A 14,836-nucleotide genomic window follows, 5' to 3' on the forward strand; every position below is an offset into this window, starting at 1 on the left:
GCAGAAGGATTTTGAGTGCTGATAATATGGCAGTGGCTAGGCTATGGCTGGACTATTGCTGGGCTATTCTTATTGTGGATGGTCTTAGTAGACGCACGCACCTTGCGGTGGAACGTGCATGTGGATCAAAATCCATATTAAATGCTAAATTTAATATTAAAATTATATACAATCACTATTTTAGTTAGTCAAATAGTATGATTACATTTCAACGCCACAGTTACCGTCGTTAAATCAGAAATTCTCGAGTGGGGGTACTTCAGTAATTTGAGCGATTATCTGCTATTCGCGATCTTCCCTCGTATACAATTTTCCTCTTCAAATTCCATTCTCCAAAAATAAACCAAGAATTTTGATTTTATTCTTCTCCGAGAATTGTTCAGGTGGAATGAAGGGCGGTTCGTCGGAGACGAGGTTCGTGCAAGAATTGCTTCTTTACGCGGCGAGCGCAGCTCTGAGCTGTTTGGTGCTGTTCATGGGGCTTCGGAGTTTGGACCCTAATCGCGACGCTGCGAAGAAAGCTATGGACCATAAAAAGGAAATTGCCAGGCGTCTAGGGCGCCCTCTCATTGAAACCAATTCCTACGAGGTTACGGCTTCTCTCTCACTATGCGTCTTTATTTCTGTGGTTATATTTGAATTGTATTTTGTAGATGTGTCGTGGCTGGTATCTCTAGCTATGCGTTTGCGTGTATTGATTTTTTAGGTCTAATTGTGGCATGCTTCGTGATTTTGGAAAGCCTTGTTTAATGACTAAGCCAGTTCAAATTTCACACTAGTTGTTTCCTGTTGAGTTTGTTGCAGTTTACAATTACAATACTCCTACTTCTTTGTGTAAAAATGTTATACTCAATTTGCCATTTTGGTAATGACTATGTTTACCAAGTAGAGAAATACTAGTATGGTACTTTTGTGGAAAAGCAGTGTAGTATTGAATGGATTCAATTCTAGATTGGGGTTTGAATGAAGTCAAAGAAACAATTTTTAAGTGATGAGCTCTGAGACACTCTTCTCTTTTATGTGTTTAAAGTTTTGGACCATTCAGTTTACATGCCAGCTAGAAATGATATGTAATGCTTACTGTCATCAGTTTCGATCTTTTTTCTTTTTTCTAGGATGTAATAGCCTGTGATGTTGTGAACCCCGATGATATCGACGTCACTTTTGACTCTGTTGGAGGATTGGATTCTATTAAGGAAGCATTAAATGAATTAGTTATTCTTCCCTTAAGAAGACCCAACCTTTTTTCTCATGGGAAGCTTCTTTCTCCTCAAAAAGGTGTCTTGCTATATGGACCGCCTGGTACTGGGAAGACAATGCTCGCCAAAGCAATTGCAAAAGAATCAGGAGCTGTTTTCATTAATGTGAGAATATCGAACTTGATGAGCAAATGGTTTGGGGATGCGCAAAAACTGGGTAATGTATATTGTTATTTCACCTCTTAAAAGGTATTTGTTCCTGTTACATGTTCATTTTATTGTTAATTTTGAGGTGGAATGCTTTCCGCTGCTTTTGTTGCTTCCTCTTTGCAATTGAAAGTTAACACCTTAGAAAAATTTAATGAGAGCTAATATAAACAGAATGTAATGCCAGGGTGTGCTCCTGTCTGATGCAAATTTACAGGAAGATGACAATTGGCCAACTTCTCTTATTATTAGTGGAATTTAAAGTGAGCAGAACTAGTAATCCTAGAAATCATTTACTAAATTTGTGAAGTATCAAAATATGCCAAACTGGAAATTACAGTGTTCAGTGAGATAAAAGTGTAGTGCTATCTTTTATCACTCGAATCCAGGAATTGGAGGGTTTAAAGCCATATGAATTTCTTTTATCAGACCCAATCAATATTTGGCCTCCAAGATTATGGGTACATGACATATGGCTTTGAGAGTTCATCTTTGCTCATTGAGTAAGGAGCGAGCAGTGGATGTTTTGACATTCTTCATTTTGCTGTATCTTTTGGATGCTTTTGTTTATATGATTCCAAGAATAGGCTACAATTGACTTGAATGTCCAATGCTGATAAGTTTTGGTTGTAGAAACTTTGGATTTGCTATAAATTTTTAATGAGCTTTATCTTTTTCTTTGCTAAAAATATCCTAACTATATTTCTCTGCAGTGACTGCTATATTCACCTTGGCATACAAAATTCAGCCAGCTATTATATTCATTGACGAAGTGGATAGTTTTTTGGGTCAGCGCAAGAGTTCAGACCATGAAGCTTTAATTAACATGAAGACTGAATTTATGGCTTTGTGGGATGGGTTCACCACGGACCGTACGTATTCTTTTAGAATCCCTGCAGGATAAATTTTTACCATGTTTATTTCTCTTGAGGTGGATCTTTCCTGCACCCTGGTTTGTGTTTTTCTCGCCCTTAAGTGATGGTTTGCAGTCAAGGTGATATAATAGTTACAATGAGGCGAATGTAGTCAAATTGTTGTACTTGAGAAGGTCTAACGGTTGAATTCGCTCGATTGTCTTCGTGTAGAACATGCTCAGGTGATGGTTCTTGCTGCGACCAATCGTCCATCCGAACTTGATGAAGCAATTCTTAGGCGCTTTCCACAGTCATTCGAAGTTGGGAGACCTAATCTTAAGGAGAGAGTTGCAGTATTGAAGGTGATATTGAAGGATGAGAATGTTGAAGATGGTATCGATTATGATCACATTGCCAGTCTCTGTGATGGATGCACAGGTTCGGATCTTCTTGAGCTTTGCAAAAAGGCTGCCTACTATCCAATTAGGGACCTACTCAATGACGAGAAAAATGGAAATTCTTCTAGGGTCAGTATTCCTTTCTCTTTGTTAATACACGCCTTTGTTGTGCTTTGCTCGCCTTCAGCCAAAATACATTTGTTGCCCGTGCAACTACACTATTGGTGAATGTTGCTAAAGATATAGGATAATGACGTTTTAGATGAAGTTGATTGATCATCTAGTTTAAGTAAACAATATCATGAGGGTATCTTATCTTTTTGGCAAGATATTATTTAGAATCAATATTCAACTTATTTCATGTTTTGTGCCATAATGTCAGGGTCCTAGACCATTGTCCCAACTGGATTTGGAGAGCGTTCTAGCTACCACAACAAGAACAACCGTTGCAGCAAGCGAATTCAGCATGTTAAGCCCACAATCATCAGGATGGCCATGGCAGAGAGGATCCGGTGACTATCAGGTACAAAATGCCATTAGTGAGCTATAGAATTTCTTCTTTCCCAATCTTGAGCATTCAAATAGTCAAGCAAGATCTTTATTAATACAATCTATCTTGATTTCTTATCATTATATCAACTTAATGAACACATCCAATATGATTTATAGTATTATGTTTCTAACCTACTGGTAGTATTATGTCTCTACTTCCAGGATTAGTTGAACGCCAGAAATGAGTTATCTTTGCGCCATCAGACAGGCTTTGCCTCCGTAACCCCTAACCAGCTAAAGTCGAGTATTTTATGGAAATTTGCCAGTTTCCCATGGCATGTGGTGTGTATTGTGCGGTGGAGGATTAGGGAACTGGCTTATTCTGGTTGGGCCGGTTGTTCACCGATGCCGGAAACTGCTTTACCATTTTATATTCCAATTTGTACTAATGCTCCAATTATTTTGTGAGATAAAATGTTAATCCTGTGGGACATTAATGCTATCCTCATTCTTTCTTCTCTTTATTACTTCAGGCTCAGTCTATATGCTTGAGCCTGCTCCAAATTATTTTTTGTTGATTTAGCATATACTACTATCTAGCTGGTAAATAACTTTGCAATATAACAATATTATTGACAATTTCAATAATACCTGAAAGAAGCAATTTAAATGAGAGTGATTTGAATGAAAAAATGCTAGTATGAACATGAGGGTAAACATTATTTCCCCTCCAAAATTTTACTTATTATTTTGAACCGGGATTGTTGAAGTTATTCTTCAGATTTAATTGTCCATGGGTGTTTTTCTATACTCTTTAGTCTTTACGTCCAATGAAGATAATCTATTTTTTTTTCTTAATAAAAATGACTCATATCTAGATAATAAAATATTTTATACATTTGTACTTTGCTCGATTTCCACATAATAAAAAAGAGAGAATAAAATAACACTACACAAAATCTTATACTATCTAAAAAGGAGCATTTAAGAAAAATAGTACTTACTTAAGCTAGCTGTATTCATGTGCATTATTATAATAAATGCTAGACAAAACTAAATATTATTTTTATAGTATAATATAAATGCACTTAAAGATTAAAGTCGATAACAGATCAAGTCATCCACGTCGATTGGATGGGTCGACTAATCCCTTTTCCGGGTCATAAAGGCCAAAAAATTCCAATATAACTACTTATTTAGCTTTTTGAGTTGTGACTGATTTTATGACGCGACAGTTATATCGTTCACTTATGTTCTTTGTTCACTACTTCACTATATATTGTTAGCAATTGTCGTCTTCCAACTTTGACGAGAACTTTTTTCACTACATACCATCTGTTGGAAATATTGCAGCCTTTACACGGGCAAACTCTTGCTATTGCAAAAGAACAACAAACTAGAAGGTAAATAAAACGAAGTAAATACAATAAAAGGAACAAGATGCAAACTATAGTCTTCTTTAAGTCGAGTCGAGGTATCCCTCTCTCCGCAAGACGAGATACGCCCCAGCTAGTGCTCACGGATTGACGCAACGTCCCCAAAGATGAAACGACTTTCCTCCTACCGAGTTGAAGCACCTCAAACTAGTAGGCTCTGGCGAACTTGAATTGGAGGCGAGAACCGAGCAGTGCAATGCTCCTAATGATGCGAACTAGAATGCTTGAGAGCTAGAGAGAAGAGATAATGATTTGTTGGTGTGTTTTCCATCTCTCAAATCCACACCTATTTATAGGATAGGAGTGACCATATGAGAGGTTTTGGCATTAAGGAACCTCATAAACATTTTGAAGGTTATCCTAGAAGTGAAAAGCCAAAAGACTTAAAAAATGAAAATCTTAAAGCTCTTCAAATTTCTCACGTTTTCAACACCATCCCCCGGGTTTTGCTTCCTTAGTTAATTGATTAATAGCAACTATCGAACTACTTTGTCTTCCAACTTCGACGAGAACCTTCTTCGCGACGTATTTTTGCTTTTTTTATTAAGTACATGGATATTCGCTTTTCCCCATTTCCTGAATTTAAATAGTACTCCTATGTACTGTACTTATATTTAGGGGAATGTTTGGGTTTTGTATTTGCCAACAAGGTCTATTTCCTGTTTCTCCTAGCATAATAATACCCACCATCCAAACAAAGTCTAATATAGAGACTCGCTTAGTTGGCGTTTGGCGTTTTTGACAGAAGAAAAACATTTCCCACTCTCTCTCAGCTCGCATTTCTCGTAGACATCACACAGTCATACTCTCCGATTGTTGACATAATCCTCTTCAGTAAGTTATTGATCCTCCATTTCTCATATAGATTATCTTCTCAATTTGAAACTAAAAAGAAATGATCAGTTTTAGGGTTTTGAGTGCGTCAGTTTTACGCTTTTACCTGTTAATTGACTTAGTATATTGCATTTAAGCTTATGAAGTACTCGTTTTTTATTTTATATGGTTAGATCTGCCCTAATTATCTGCGTGCAGTTTCCGTAGCTTGAACTGCCAGTAGATTGTTGATCAGGGATTTGGATTGAACAAGGGTTGAATTTTAGCAATGGTAAAGTCGTTGTTCCTGCTTTAGCAGTACTGATTATTTGATTCCTTTCTGCCCTACTGTTGTTTATCTGTCCGCTGGGTTAATGGTTTTCAGAATTTTATTGTTGGAGCTTTCAAACCAGCATGCCACATTTCAGTTACATTCTCAGATGGAAAAAACCGTAAGCAGGTATCATTTTCTAATTGTTCCTGATTTGAAATTAAAATACTCATCTGCAGTTGAATTTCTCATGTAAGTTGTTCGGAGTACAATGCCTTGAGTTACCTATTCTGATTGAGGATTAAAACTCGAATGTTGAACTCATACATGCTCTTATTCTGTGATGTATGCATTTATTTTGTTTTCCATGAAATATTAATGCTCTATGATTATTTTTTGATGCATTTGTTAATTGATAGTTGTTGATCCGACAGTTTCTGTTAATATTGAGTTTGCATTGTTAATTTCTAACATTCCTATGTAGTTGATTACTAGCATTCATATTATTTTAACTGTAGATCCCAATTAAGAAGGATAATGGTCAAGCAACAACAGTTCCACTCTTTCACAGTCAAGATAATATAACTGGCACGGTAAGGTATCTTCATTGATGCCAACTTAACTCCCACGTTACTGTTGCTTCTGAGTTGATTTTTATTCATTTGTCTTCTTTTTAGATTACTGTTGAACCAGTTTCAGGGAAGAAGGTGGAACACAACGGAATCAAAGTTGAGCTTCTTGGCCAGATAGGTATGTTTCTGCTTGGCATCCTGGATGTAATTCAGAGCTTGTACATGTAGTTCACTCCTTAATGTGTGTTCTAGATATGTGTTTTTCTTTGTTTTCTGCTGTCCGCACTAAATCTTAAACCAAAACTGTGAAGTCTCTTTTTAGGTACCCAAAATGTACAAATATCATGAAGGGTTACTAAAAGATTGAAAAATGATAACTAGTTGACTTATTGTCCAACAACCTTCTTCTTAACACCTTTTTTTGTTTGCAGAAATGTATTTCGACAAAGGAAACTTCTATGACTTTACATCTTTGGGTGAGTATTTTAGTGGATTTTGTATTTTATGGAAGCTACATAACAAACTAAGTGTGTTCTACACTTTCTGCCTTTCTGATCATTTTAACATATACTGAAGAAAATTGGCCCATTAGCTCAATATATCAGTTTAAAACATCATCCTCTTACAGAAATTCTCACTCTGTTTATATAGTTCGTGAGCTGGATGTTCCGGGAGAAATATATGAAAGGAAAACATTTCAATTTGAATTTTCTACCGTGGAAATGCCATATGAGACATACAATGGGGTAAATGTGCGGCTTAGGTTAGTTACACATCTCTTTTTTTCAATGTAGTGCATTTATTTCTTCTTAAACTTTGACATGGACTATGCATTCTGTTTTGCTACATTTTAGCAATGTCGAAAATGTACTTGGATATTGGTCAGACTAGCCATTAGTATTTCTGTGGTTAGATTTGTTGAAGTTGTGTCAATGACAGCTTAGGATCTTAGTTAGTTGTTTGAAGTTATGGAAAGCTCCCATATTCTTTTTGCATTAAAATGGCCTGACAGGTCTGTATATTTTTAGGTGCACTGAAAGCTGAGAAATTGCATCCTTTCAGTTACAGTTTTGCTTGATTTGCCACCGCTGTAACTCGTGTTTTTTTCAGTGTCATTTGCCAAATTGGTTGGCCAACTTCATCAAATCTTTGTGCATGTTTCAGGTATGTCCTAAAAGTAACAATAAGCCGGGGTTATGGTGGAAGCATTACACACTTTCAAGACTTTGTGGTAACGTAGCATCTTCTTGTTTGCACTTATACTCTTAATTTGTTTACCATACTCAGAAACCATATATGATCAAGATACTAATTGTAATGAGTTGGCAGTATGGCACTGTTGCAGTAATTGCCATGAATTATTTAGCCTAGTTGGTAAAACTGTGACTTAATAGAAAATTCATGCACTCTTAGAAGTGAATTTCAATTGGTATTGCTCTGTGGGTATAAGAAACTTTTATGTCTTTGCTTCATTTGTATAAGCTCTGATTACTTTTTATGCTAACTGGATGAATCTTTCTAATGCTTTGTGGCCACAGTTGTTATACTTGTCGTACTCAAGTACTGTCTACTTTTCTGATATTTAGGTCTGGAATTATACCCCTCCTCCATCAATCAACCACAGCATCAAGGTATTTTTATATGCTCTGAGTTTTACAATAGTCTGAAGTTTATGGCCGGGAAACTTTGTGCATGAAAACACCACTGAGAGTGTTTGTGATGCAGTATAATAAGTAGTAGTACTGTATTAGTATGCGATAAAGCTATTGAATGTAAAATGCTCACCGTCCCACCCATTCAACAGGAGTAAGCCTATAATCGTTGTCTTTACTTTCCATTTATTGTAGATGGAAGTTGGAATTGAGGACTGCCTTCATATCGAGTTCGAGTACAATAAGAGCAAGTATGCAATGCTAACTCTCAGCTCCACTTTACCAGTCCATTTGAGACAAAACTGAATTGCACTTCTTGCTGTCTCTTAGGTCAAGTAGGTGAAGTATTATATGATTATTGCAACTTTGGATCATTAAAAAGACCTTATTTGAGTGGTTTTGTTACTTAGAATTTGTAAAAAAAAATTCTCAAATCTTGAAGCTCATTAGAGGTTGATTGTGATGCTCATATTGAACGTGAATGCTGATTTATCCAGGTATCATCTGAAAGATGTTATTATAGGCAAAATATACTTTCTTCTCGTAAGAATCAAAATAAAAAATATGGATCTGGAGATTAGGCGACGGGAATCAACAGGGTCAGGGTCCAACACCCATGTTGAGACCGAGACTCTTGCAAAGTTTGAACTGATGGATGGTGCTCCTGTCAGAGGTATGCTGACGGCTAACCTTTATCTGTTGCTTGCATGAACTAGCGGTTAAGCTAGATGCAAGTGCTTTCTTTATTTGACTGAATTAAATTTTCCTCCTCCGGAATTTTGTTATTTCCCTTTTACCTCTTCATTTCGACTGTGTTCTTCTTGTTTGTCTTCTAAGGAAGTTTTTATTTAATTCAACTCACTTTATTTAACTTTCTTCAGCTCACCTTAGTTGATTCAACTTCATTATTAGTAATTAGGTGCAAAACTGCTTATTTATTTATCTTAGTCAATTACTAATAGCTGTTTTACTTAATTGATGAGATGATATACTCAACAAGCACTTGGTTTGCAGGTGAATCAATTCCAATTAGATTGTTCCTCAGCCCATATGAGCTGACTCCCACTTGTCGGAACATCAACAACAAATTTAGCGTAAAGTACTACTTAAACCTTGTACTTGTTGATGAAGAGGACCGTCGGTATTTCAAGCAACAGGAGATTGCAATATACCGCATTGGGGAAACATAGTGATTTAAGTTAATCAGGTATTGATGTGGAATTACTTCCACCCCAGGGTCTCTTGATTTTAGACGTTTGACACAAAAGTAAGAACTGTGTCTTGTTGTTGTACACCCTTCTATTATACATAACACATACATACTGTACAAAGGGAAAAGTATGTGTCCTGGATGTCCACATTTATATTTTTGGTAAGTTTGATACAATTAGGTAACATTGTTTGACAGTAAACAGGCTCTTGTACTCCCCAGGGTCGGTTGAATCTTGTGTCATTTTCATGTTTAATTCTTGTGTGGTTTGATCTGAATAATAACAACTTCATATTTGGCCATCTTTTCGTGTTTATAAGTTGTACTTACTACAATGTACAGTGTAACTGTGTATGTCGAGTTTGAGTTTGGAGCGATGGGCTTTTGGAGGGCATATCCCGGGCCTAGTAAAATAGGCTGAATTGCGTAGCATATAGACAAATACACAGTTAAAGCGAGATAGGGGTCCTTATCTTGCTTTAACATAGTTACGGAAAATATTTATGTAGCTAAGTTATTATTTGGTGGATTAATTTCCACAAATTCAAAACATGAGATACGTATTTTCAAGAAATTTAAGAGCATCTGCATCGGTGCTTGTAGGGAAGGACGCCGTCCGTGCCATCGGCACGGCATGCCCCTGTCCGCCGTTGTGCTCTTGTTGACTGCACGACTCTGCTCGATGCATCAAACACGTCCGTGCCGCTGAGCAGGGCGACGTGGGACGTTTTTTAAAATAAAAAATAATACCAAAATTTTAAAAAAATATTTTTGGATTCCCAAAAATATAGTTGTTTTATTGCCGTTTTTTTGAATTTTTTGATTTTTTTTTAAAAATTTAATCCCAAAATCATCTATAAATACACACATTCATCATCCATCTTTTCATACAGCTCATCTACATCTTCCGCTCTCACTCAAACCCTCTCTAAATTCAAAAATGGATATCAACGATTTTTAATTTTTAATTTAGGATTTTAATTATATAGTTTTTAATTTTTAGGATTTTAATTATGTAATTTTTAATTTTTTTAATAATTAGTAATAGTATTTTGGGCATTTTTAATGCATTTTAATATTGTGGAATTTTTTTTATTTAAATTGAATAATAGAATGGTGGGACCCTTGAACATTTTCTTGTGGAAGAGCATGGATGTGGGTGTTGTGCTATTGTCAAATAGCAGAGAGTAAAAAATGAATAAAAGTGGGTCGATGCCCACATCCATTTATGTTATATTGCGAATACAACTCCTCCATCATACGATAAGTAATGGGTTTCTTTTTAGGACATAATTTAAGTGGCGTTTGATGGGTGTCTTTTTGGGATATGGAGTACTAATTTAAGCAAGTGATGTTTTGCGAGTCGAATAGAGAAAATTAATAAAATAGATTAAATTGAGAAAATAATAAAATATAAAAACATTTAATTTCTGGCATATGGAGAAATAATCTCTTTAATTCAAGATATCTAAGAAAAAGTAGGACTCGATCAATTAATACTAGAAGGAGAAAAAATCGTCTTCCCCCTCGACCTTCTCACAAGACACATGATCGTCTTCCTCAAATTCCTTGGTCAATATCTTTTTGTTGTCATTCAATATAGTAATAATGTGGTCACTATCTTTCGTAGTCATTCAATATAATATGTACATTAAATAAGACCTTTACAATTAAATCACCCCACCATCTTAGTCTACTTTTTATTCTATTCTATATGTCAACTAATTCAAAATATATTGTTAACTGTTGCTTGTAATCAAATTAATAATATTAAACTGATGAAGCCTTGGACGTCACGCGACTCACGCACGGTCAAAAAATGAAACCAGAACGGTTCATAATATTGATTGGCATGCTTATCAATATGAAAATATATTTTGCCAACCTTTCACCTAACAAAGGATCAAATTTAACATATATACAAAGAGAGGATGGAAATAAAAGTCTTGGTCATCGGACAGCAATAAGAATAACTCTTTTAATAAAATTATAAAACGGTCCATTAGTTACAATTTTAGGATGGAAATAAAAGTCTTGGTCATCGGACAGCAATAAGAATAACTCTTTTAATAAAATTATAAAACGGTCAATTAGTTACAATTTTAGGATGGAAATAAAAGTCTTGGTCATCGGACAGCAATAAGAATAACTCTTTTAATAAAATTATAAAACGGTCCATTAGTTACAATTTTAGGATGGAAATAAAAGTCTTGGTCATCGGACAGCAATAAGAATAACTCTTTTAATAAAATTATAAAACGGTCCATTAGTTACAATTTTATGAACATGTTACTCCCTCCATCTATGATTAAATGACTCGTTTTGATTCAGCTAAAGTTTTAAGTAATTATTTAACTTTCTTAAGGAAATTGGATGGAGAAAAGTTATGGAATATGAGACATATTTTTAAATACTCCCTCTGTCCCGGAATAAAAGTCCTATTTAGTTATGACACGAGTTTAAAGAAATGTAAAGAAAAGTCAGTTGAATAAGTTAGTAGAATATGGGTCCCACTTATATATATATACTCCCTCCGTCCCTAAAGAGTATGCACTATTTCTTTTTTTCGTCCGTCTATGAACTTTCAATTTTGGAAACTCTCTTCTCTCCAATGAGGTGAGACCACTCTCCACTAATTATACTTAAAAACTTTCTCTATATATCTCTCTCTTACTTTATCAATAATGCATTAAAACCGTGCCGAACTCAAAGTTCATACTTTTTGGGGACGGAGGAAGTATTTGTTTATAACAAAATATGAGTGGAATAGGTTGATGAAATGTGAAAACTACTTACCATTTATGGTAAAAGTGAAATATGACTCTTATTGTGGGATAGCCGAAATGACAAAATATGACTCTTATTGTGGGATATATGGAGTAATTTTATAATAGGAGTAGAATGTAAGAGTAATGAGTTAGTGGAATATGTGATCAATTTATTAAAAATGAAAAAAATAAATGAATTATTTAATTGTTGACATGACAAAATGGCTAAACGGGTCATTTAATCGTAGACATGGGGAGTACAGGGTTTAGATATTTGTTACTATCCGGGACATAATTTGACATCAAACAGTTAAACCTCCCTTAACACACATGGATCTTGGCCCACAACGGCTTCTGTTTGCTCAAAGCCCGACTCTTCGATTCTCGTCCCGGTTCGACTTCATTCTCCGTTGTCTCTGTTGTTTGGTAACATAACACAACATTAGTAAATTCCATGACCAATGGACAGAGTTCCTATCACATTATAATTTAGACTTTTAGACAAACCAAATGCACAAGCAAAACCATATACCTTTTGGGCCAGGTCTCAACGTCATCATTTAGACTATTATTTTTTCTTTCTCTAATAAACAAATAACCATAACATCGATTACTTGTTCAATTTTCAGACCAACATGTCTATATATATACCCATACCAATGTGATAACACAGTATCACCGTCCATCTCCCATGACAGAAATGCTAACTAAACTATGGTCAGCAATCGGAGGGCTAATGCTCGCCTACACCATGCTCCAAAACTTCTTCCCTCACGAAATCACCACTCCCATCAAACACTACTCCAAAAAGCTCCTCAACTTCTTCTACCCTTACATTACCATCACCTTCCCCGAATACGAAGCCGACGACGACTTCCAGCGCAGCTCCTCCTACGCCTCCATCAAGCGCTACCTCAACACCCTCTCCTCCGCCCAGGCCAAGCACCTCCAAGCCTCTGTCGCCCCCGACACGGATGCCGTGGTCCTCGCCATGGCCTCCAACTCCAGCGAGGAGGTCGCCGACGTCTTTGAAAATATCAAGCTCTGGTGGTCCTCCGGCGAGACCCAGCCGTCCAGTCAGACCATCACGTTCGGGCCCCAGGAGGCCGATAAGCGATTCTTCTCCCTCACCTTCCACATCCGCCACCGCGCCGCAGTCTGCGACCGCTATTTAAAGCACGTGCTTGAGCAAGGGAAGGAGATCGCCGTTAGGGAGAGGAAGAGGAAGCTATTTACTAATAGTAGGGAAAACGAAGGCGGCGGTGGCTCCCACTTCCTGCGGAGGAGATTGTGGAGTGAGGTGGTGTTTGACCACCCTGCCACATTCCAAACCCTAGCTATGGATCCCGAAAAAAAGAAAGGAATAATCGATGATTTAACCAACTTCTCAGAATCGAAGGATTACTATAAATCAGTGGGGAAGGCGTGGAAGAGAGGTTATCTCCTCTACGGCCCGCCCGGGACGGGGAAGTCCACCATGATCGCCGCCATGGCGAATCTGTTACAATACGACGTGTATGATCTGGAGCTAACGGCGGTGAAGGACAATACTGAGCTGAGGAGGCTCCTGATTGACACCTCCAGTAAATCGATTATCGTGATCGAGGACATCGATTGCTCGCTGGTGGTGACGGGGCAGAGAGAGAAGAAGGAAAAGGATGAGAAGAAGGAAGAGGAGGAGAAGGATCCAATGAAGAAGATGATGATGATGGGGAAGGAGAAGAAGGAGAGCGAGGTGACGCTTTCGGGGCTGCTGAATTTTATAGACGGGCTGTGGTCGGCGTGCGGAGGGGAGAGGATCATCGTGTTCACGACGAACTACGTGGAGAAGCTGGATCCGGCGCTGATTCGGAGAGGGCGGATGGATCAGCACATTGAGCTGTCTTACTGTGGATATGAGGCATTTAGGGTTTTGGCGAAGAATTATTTGGATTTGGAGGAGCATGATTTGTTTGGGAGGATTAGGGAGCTGTTGGGGGAGACGAAGATGACGCCGGCGGATGTGGCGGAGAATTTGATGCCTAAAGTGAAGGGTGAGGATAAGGAGGGGTGTTTGATGAGATTGGTGGAGGCGTTGGTTAAAGTGGAGGAGGAAGAGAAGCTCATGGCTCAGAAATTAGCGGAAGAAGAAGAGGAGGAGGAGAAGAAGAAGAAAGAAAATGGCGTTGCAGAGAACGAGCAGGCCAGCAGCAGCAGAGATGGCGTGGTCATATTAAATGGTGCGTAGTTATTATGCAACAAAAAGAAAAGCAAAAAAATTAGGATGTTTAGTTTTTTGTTGTACACATGTTTGTTAGGGAGTCGTTTGGTTTCATTCATAGGATATATAAGATAGTTATTCGAAGATACTAGTTTTTCGCCACCAGTAAGACAACGTCAAGATAGAATTTTTATAATGTTGTTTGGTTGATTAAGATATTTCACAAATTTGTTTTATAGGTAAGATAAGAAATTACAGAAATATCCTTACAGAAAAAAAACTTATTTAAAGATTACCATGCATATTTCTGGATTATTAACTAAATCAGTAATTAATTTGTTTATTATTTAAGAATATAGTAGTTAATTTTATCAAGTTTAATCATATTTATCATTGATTAAAGAAAACTTATGTTAATAATCAAACGGTCCATATTTGATGTGAAAATCAATGAAATTGTGAAGATGAACCATATGACAAAATCATTGAATCCATAATTTTTGAGAAAAAAGGAACAGCTTGCAAACTACGAACCCAACACCAAAAGTTTTGAGCAAGAACAATTAATTTTACTATGACGAATAAAAACAATTAAAAAGCAACAAAACCCAACACCAAAATTTGAAGAATTCAACACAAACTAATGACGAACTGCATTGAAGAACATATTTTTTTTGCAGACAAGATACACAACACATCAAAATTTATAAAATAAAGTAACATAATTTTTCTTTACAAAAGATATATGGATTGAAGACATGCAA

General features: G+C 36.7%; 3 protein-coding genes across 5 annotated transcripts; all 3 read left to right on the forward strand.

The window, feature by feature from the left end:
- The first annotated feature begins 261 nt into the window (after positions 1 to 261).
- LOC121749054 (outer mitochondrial transmembrane helix translocase-like) lies at positions 262 to 3,674 on the forward strand. 2 transcript variants are annotated; one of them, XM_042143672.1, is made up of 6 exons: positions 263 to 589; positions 1,116 to 1,416; positions 2,120 to 2,278; positions 2,492 to 2,787; positions 3,041 to 3,181; positions 3,373 to 3,674. In XM_042143672.1, the coding sequence occupies exons 1-6, from the start codon at positions 389 to 391 to the stop codon at positions 3,376 to 3,378; spliced, it is 1,104 nt and encodes a 367-aa protein (XP_041999606.1). In that variant the 5' UTR covers positions 263 to 388; the 3' UTR covers positions 3,379 to 3,674. The 2 variants fall into 2 exon arrangements, with proteins under 2 accessions (XP_041999605.1, XP_041999606.1); XM_042143671.1 differs by lacking the exon at positions 3,373 to 3,674 and having other exon boundaries at positions 262 to 589; positions 3,041 to 3,208.
- Positions 3,675 to 5,261: 1,587 nt separating this feature from the next.
- On the forward strand, positions 5,262 to 9,406 carry LOC121748589 (vacuolar protein sorting-associated protein 26B-like). 2 transcript variants are annotated; one of them, XM_042143044.1, is made up of 12 exons: positions 5,262 to 5,420; positions 5,619 to 5,691; positions 5,785 to 5,859; positions 6,189 to 6,263; positions 6,348 to 6,420; positions 6,674 to 6,718; positions 6,894 to 7,005; positions 7,407 to 7,473; positions 7,829 to 7,873; positions 8,090 to 8,145; positions 8,392 to 8,567; positions 8,909 to 9,406. In XM_042143044.1, exons 2-12 carry the CDS (start codon positions 5,689 to 5,691, stop codon positions 9,082 to 9,084), a joined length of 903 nt encoding a protein of 300 aa, XP_041998978.1. In that variant the 5' UTR covers positions 5,262 to 5,420; positions 5,619 to 5,688; the 3' UTR covers positions 9,085 to 9,406. The 2 variants fall into 2 exon arrangements, with proteins under 2 accessions (XP_041998978.1, XP_041998979.1); XM_042143045.1 differs by having other exon boundaries at positions 5,298 to 5,420; positions 5,594 to 5,691.
- Positions 9,407 to 12,468: 3,062 nt separating this feature from the next.
- On the forward strand, positions 12,469 to 14,315 carry LOC121749657 (AAA-ATPase At3g28580-like). Its single transcript, XM_042144244.1, has one exon. The coding sequence runs from the start codon at positions 12,564 to 12,566 to the stop codon at positions 14,097 to 14,099; it is 1,536 nt and encodes a 511-aa protein (XP_042000178.1). The 5' UTR covers positions 12,469 to 12,563; the 3' UTR covers positions 14,100 to 14,315.
- Positions 14,316 to 14,836: the final 521 nt, after the last annotated feature.

The sequence above is a fragment of the Salvia splendens genome, chromosome 9 (genome assembly GCF_004379255.2).
Source record: "Salvia splendens isolate huo1 chromosome 9, SspV2, whole genome shotgun sequence".
NCBI lineage: Eukaryota > Viridiplantae > Streptophyta > Magnoliopsida > Lamiales > Lamiaceae > Salvia > Salvia splendens.

Excerpts from the sequence above, each read along its gene's own strand:
- LOC121748589 (XM_042143044.1), top strand. Across the intron at positions 5,860-6,188 it reads ATGGAAAAAACCGTAAGCAG|ATCCCAATTAAGAAGGATAA; the intron begins GTATCATTTTCT and ends TTTTAACTGTAG. Across the intron at positions 7,006-7,406 it reads GGGGTAAATGTGCGGCTTAG|GTATGTCCTAAAAGTAACAA; the intron begins GTTAGTTACACA and ends TGCATGTTTCAG.
- LOC121749054 (XM_042143671.1), top strand. The coding sequence starts at position 389 with ATGAAGGGCGGTTCGTCGGAGACGAGGTTCGTGCAAGAATTGCTTCTT. Across the intron at positions 1,417-2,119 it reads TGGGGATGCGCAAAAACTGG|TGACTGCTATATTCACCTTG; the intron begins GTAATGTATATT and ends ATTTCTCTGCAG. Across the intron at positions 2,788-3,040 it reads AAAATGGAAATTCTTCTAGG|GGTCCTAGACCATTGTCCCA; the intron begins GTCAGTATTCCT and ends CCATAATGTCAG.
- LOC121749657 (XM_042144244.1), top strand. The coding sequence starts at position 12,564 with ATGACAGAAATGCTAACTAAACTATGGTCAGCAATCGGAGGGCTAATG.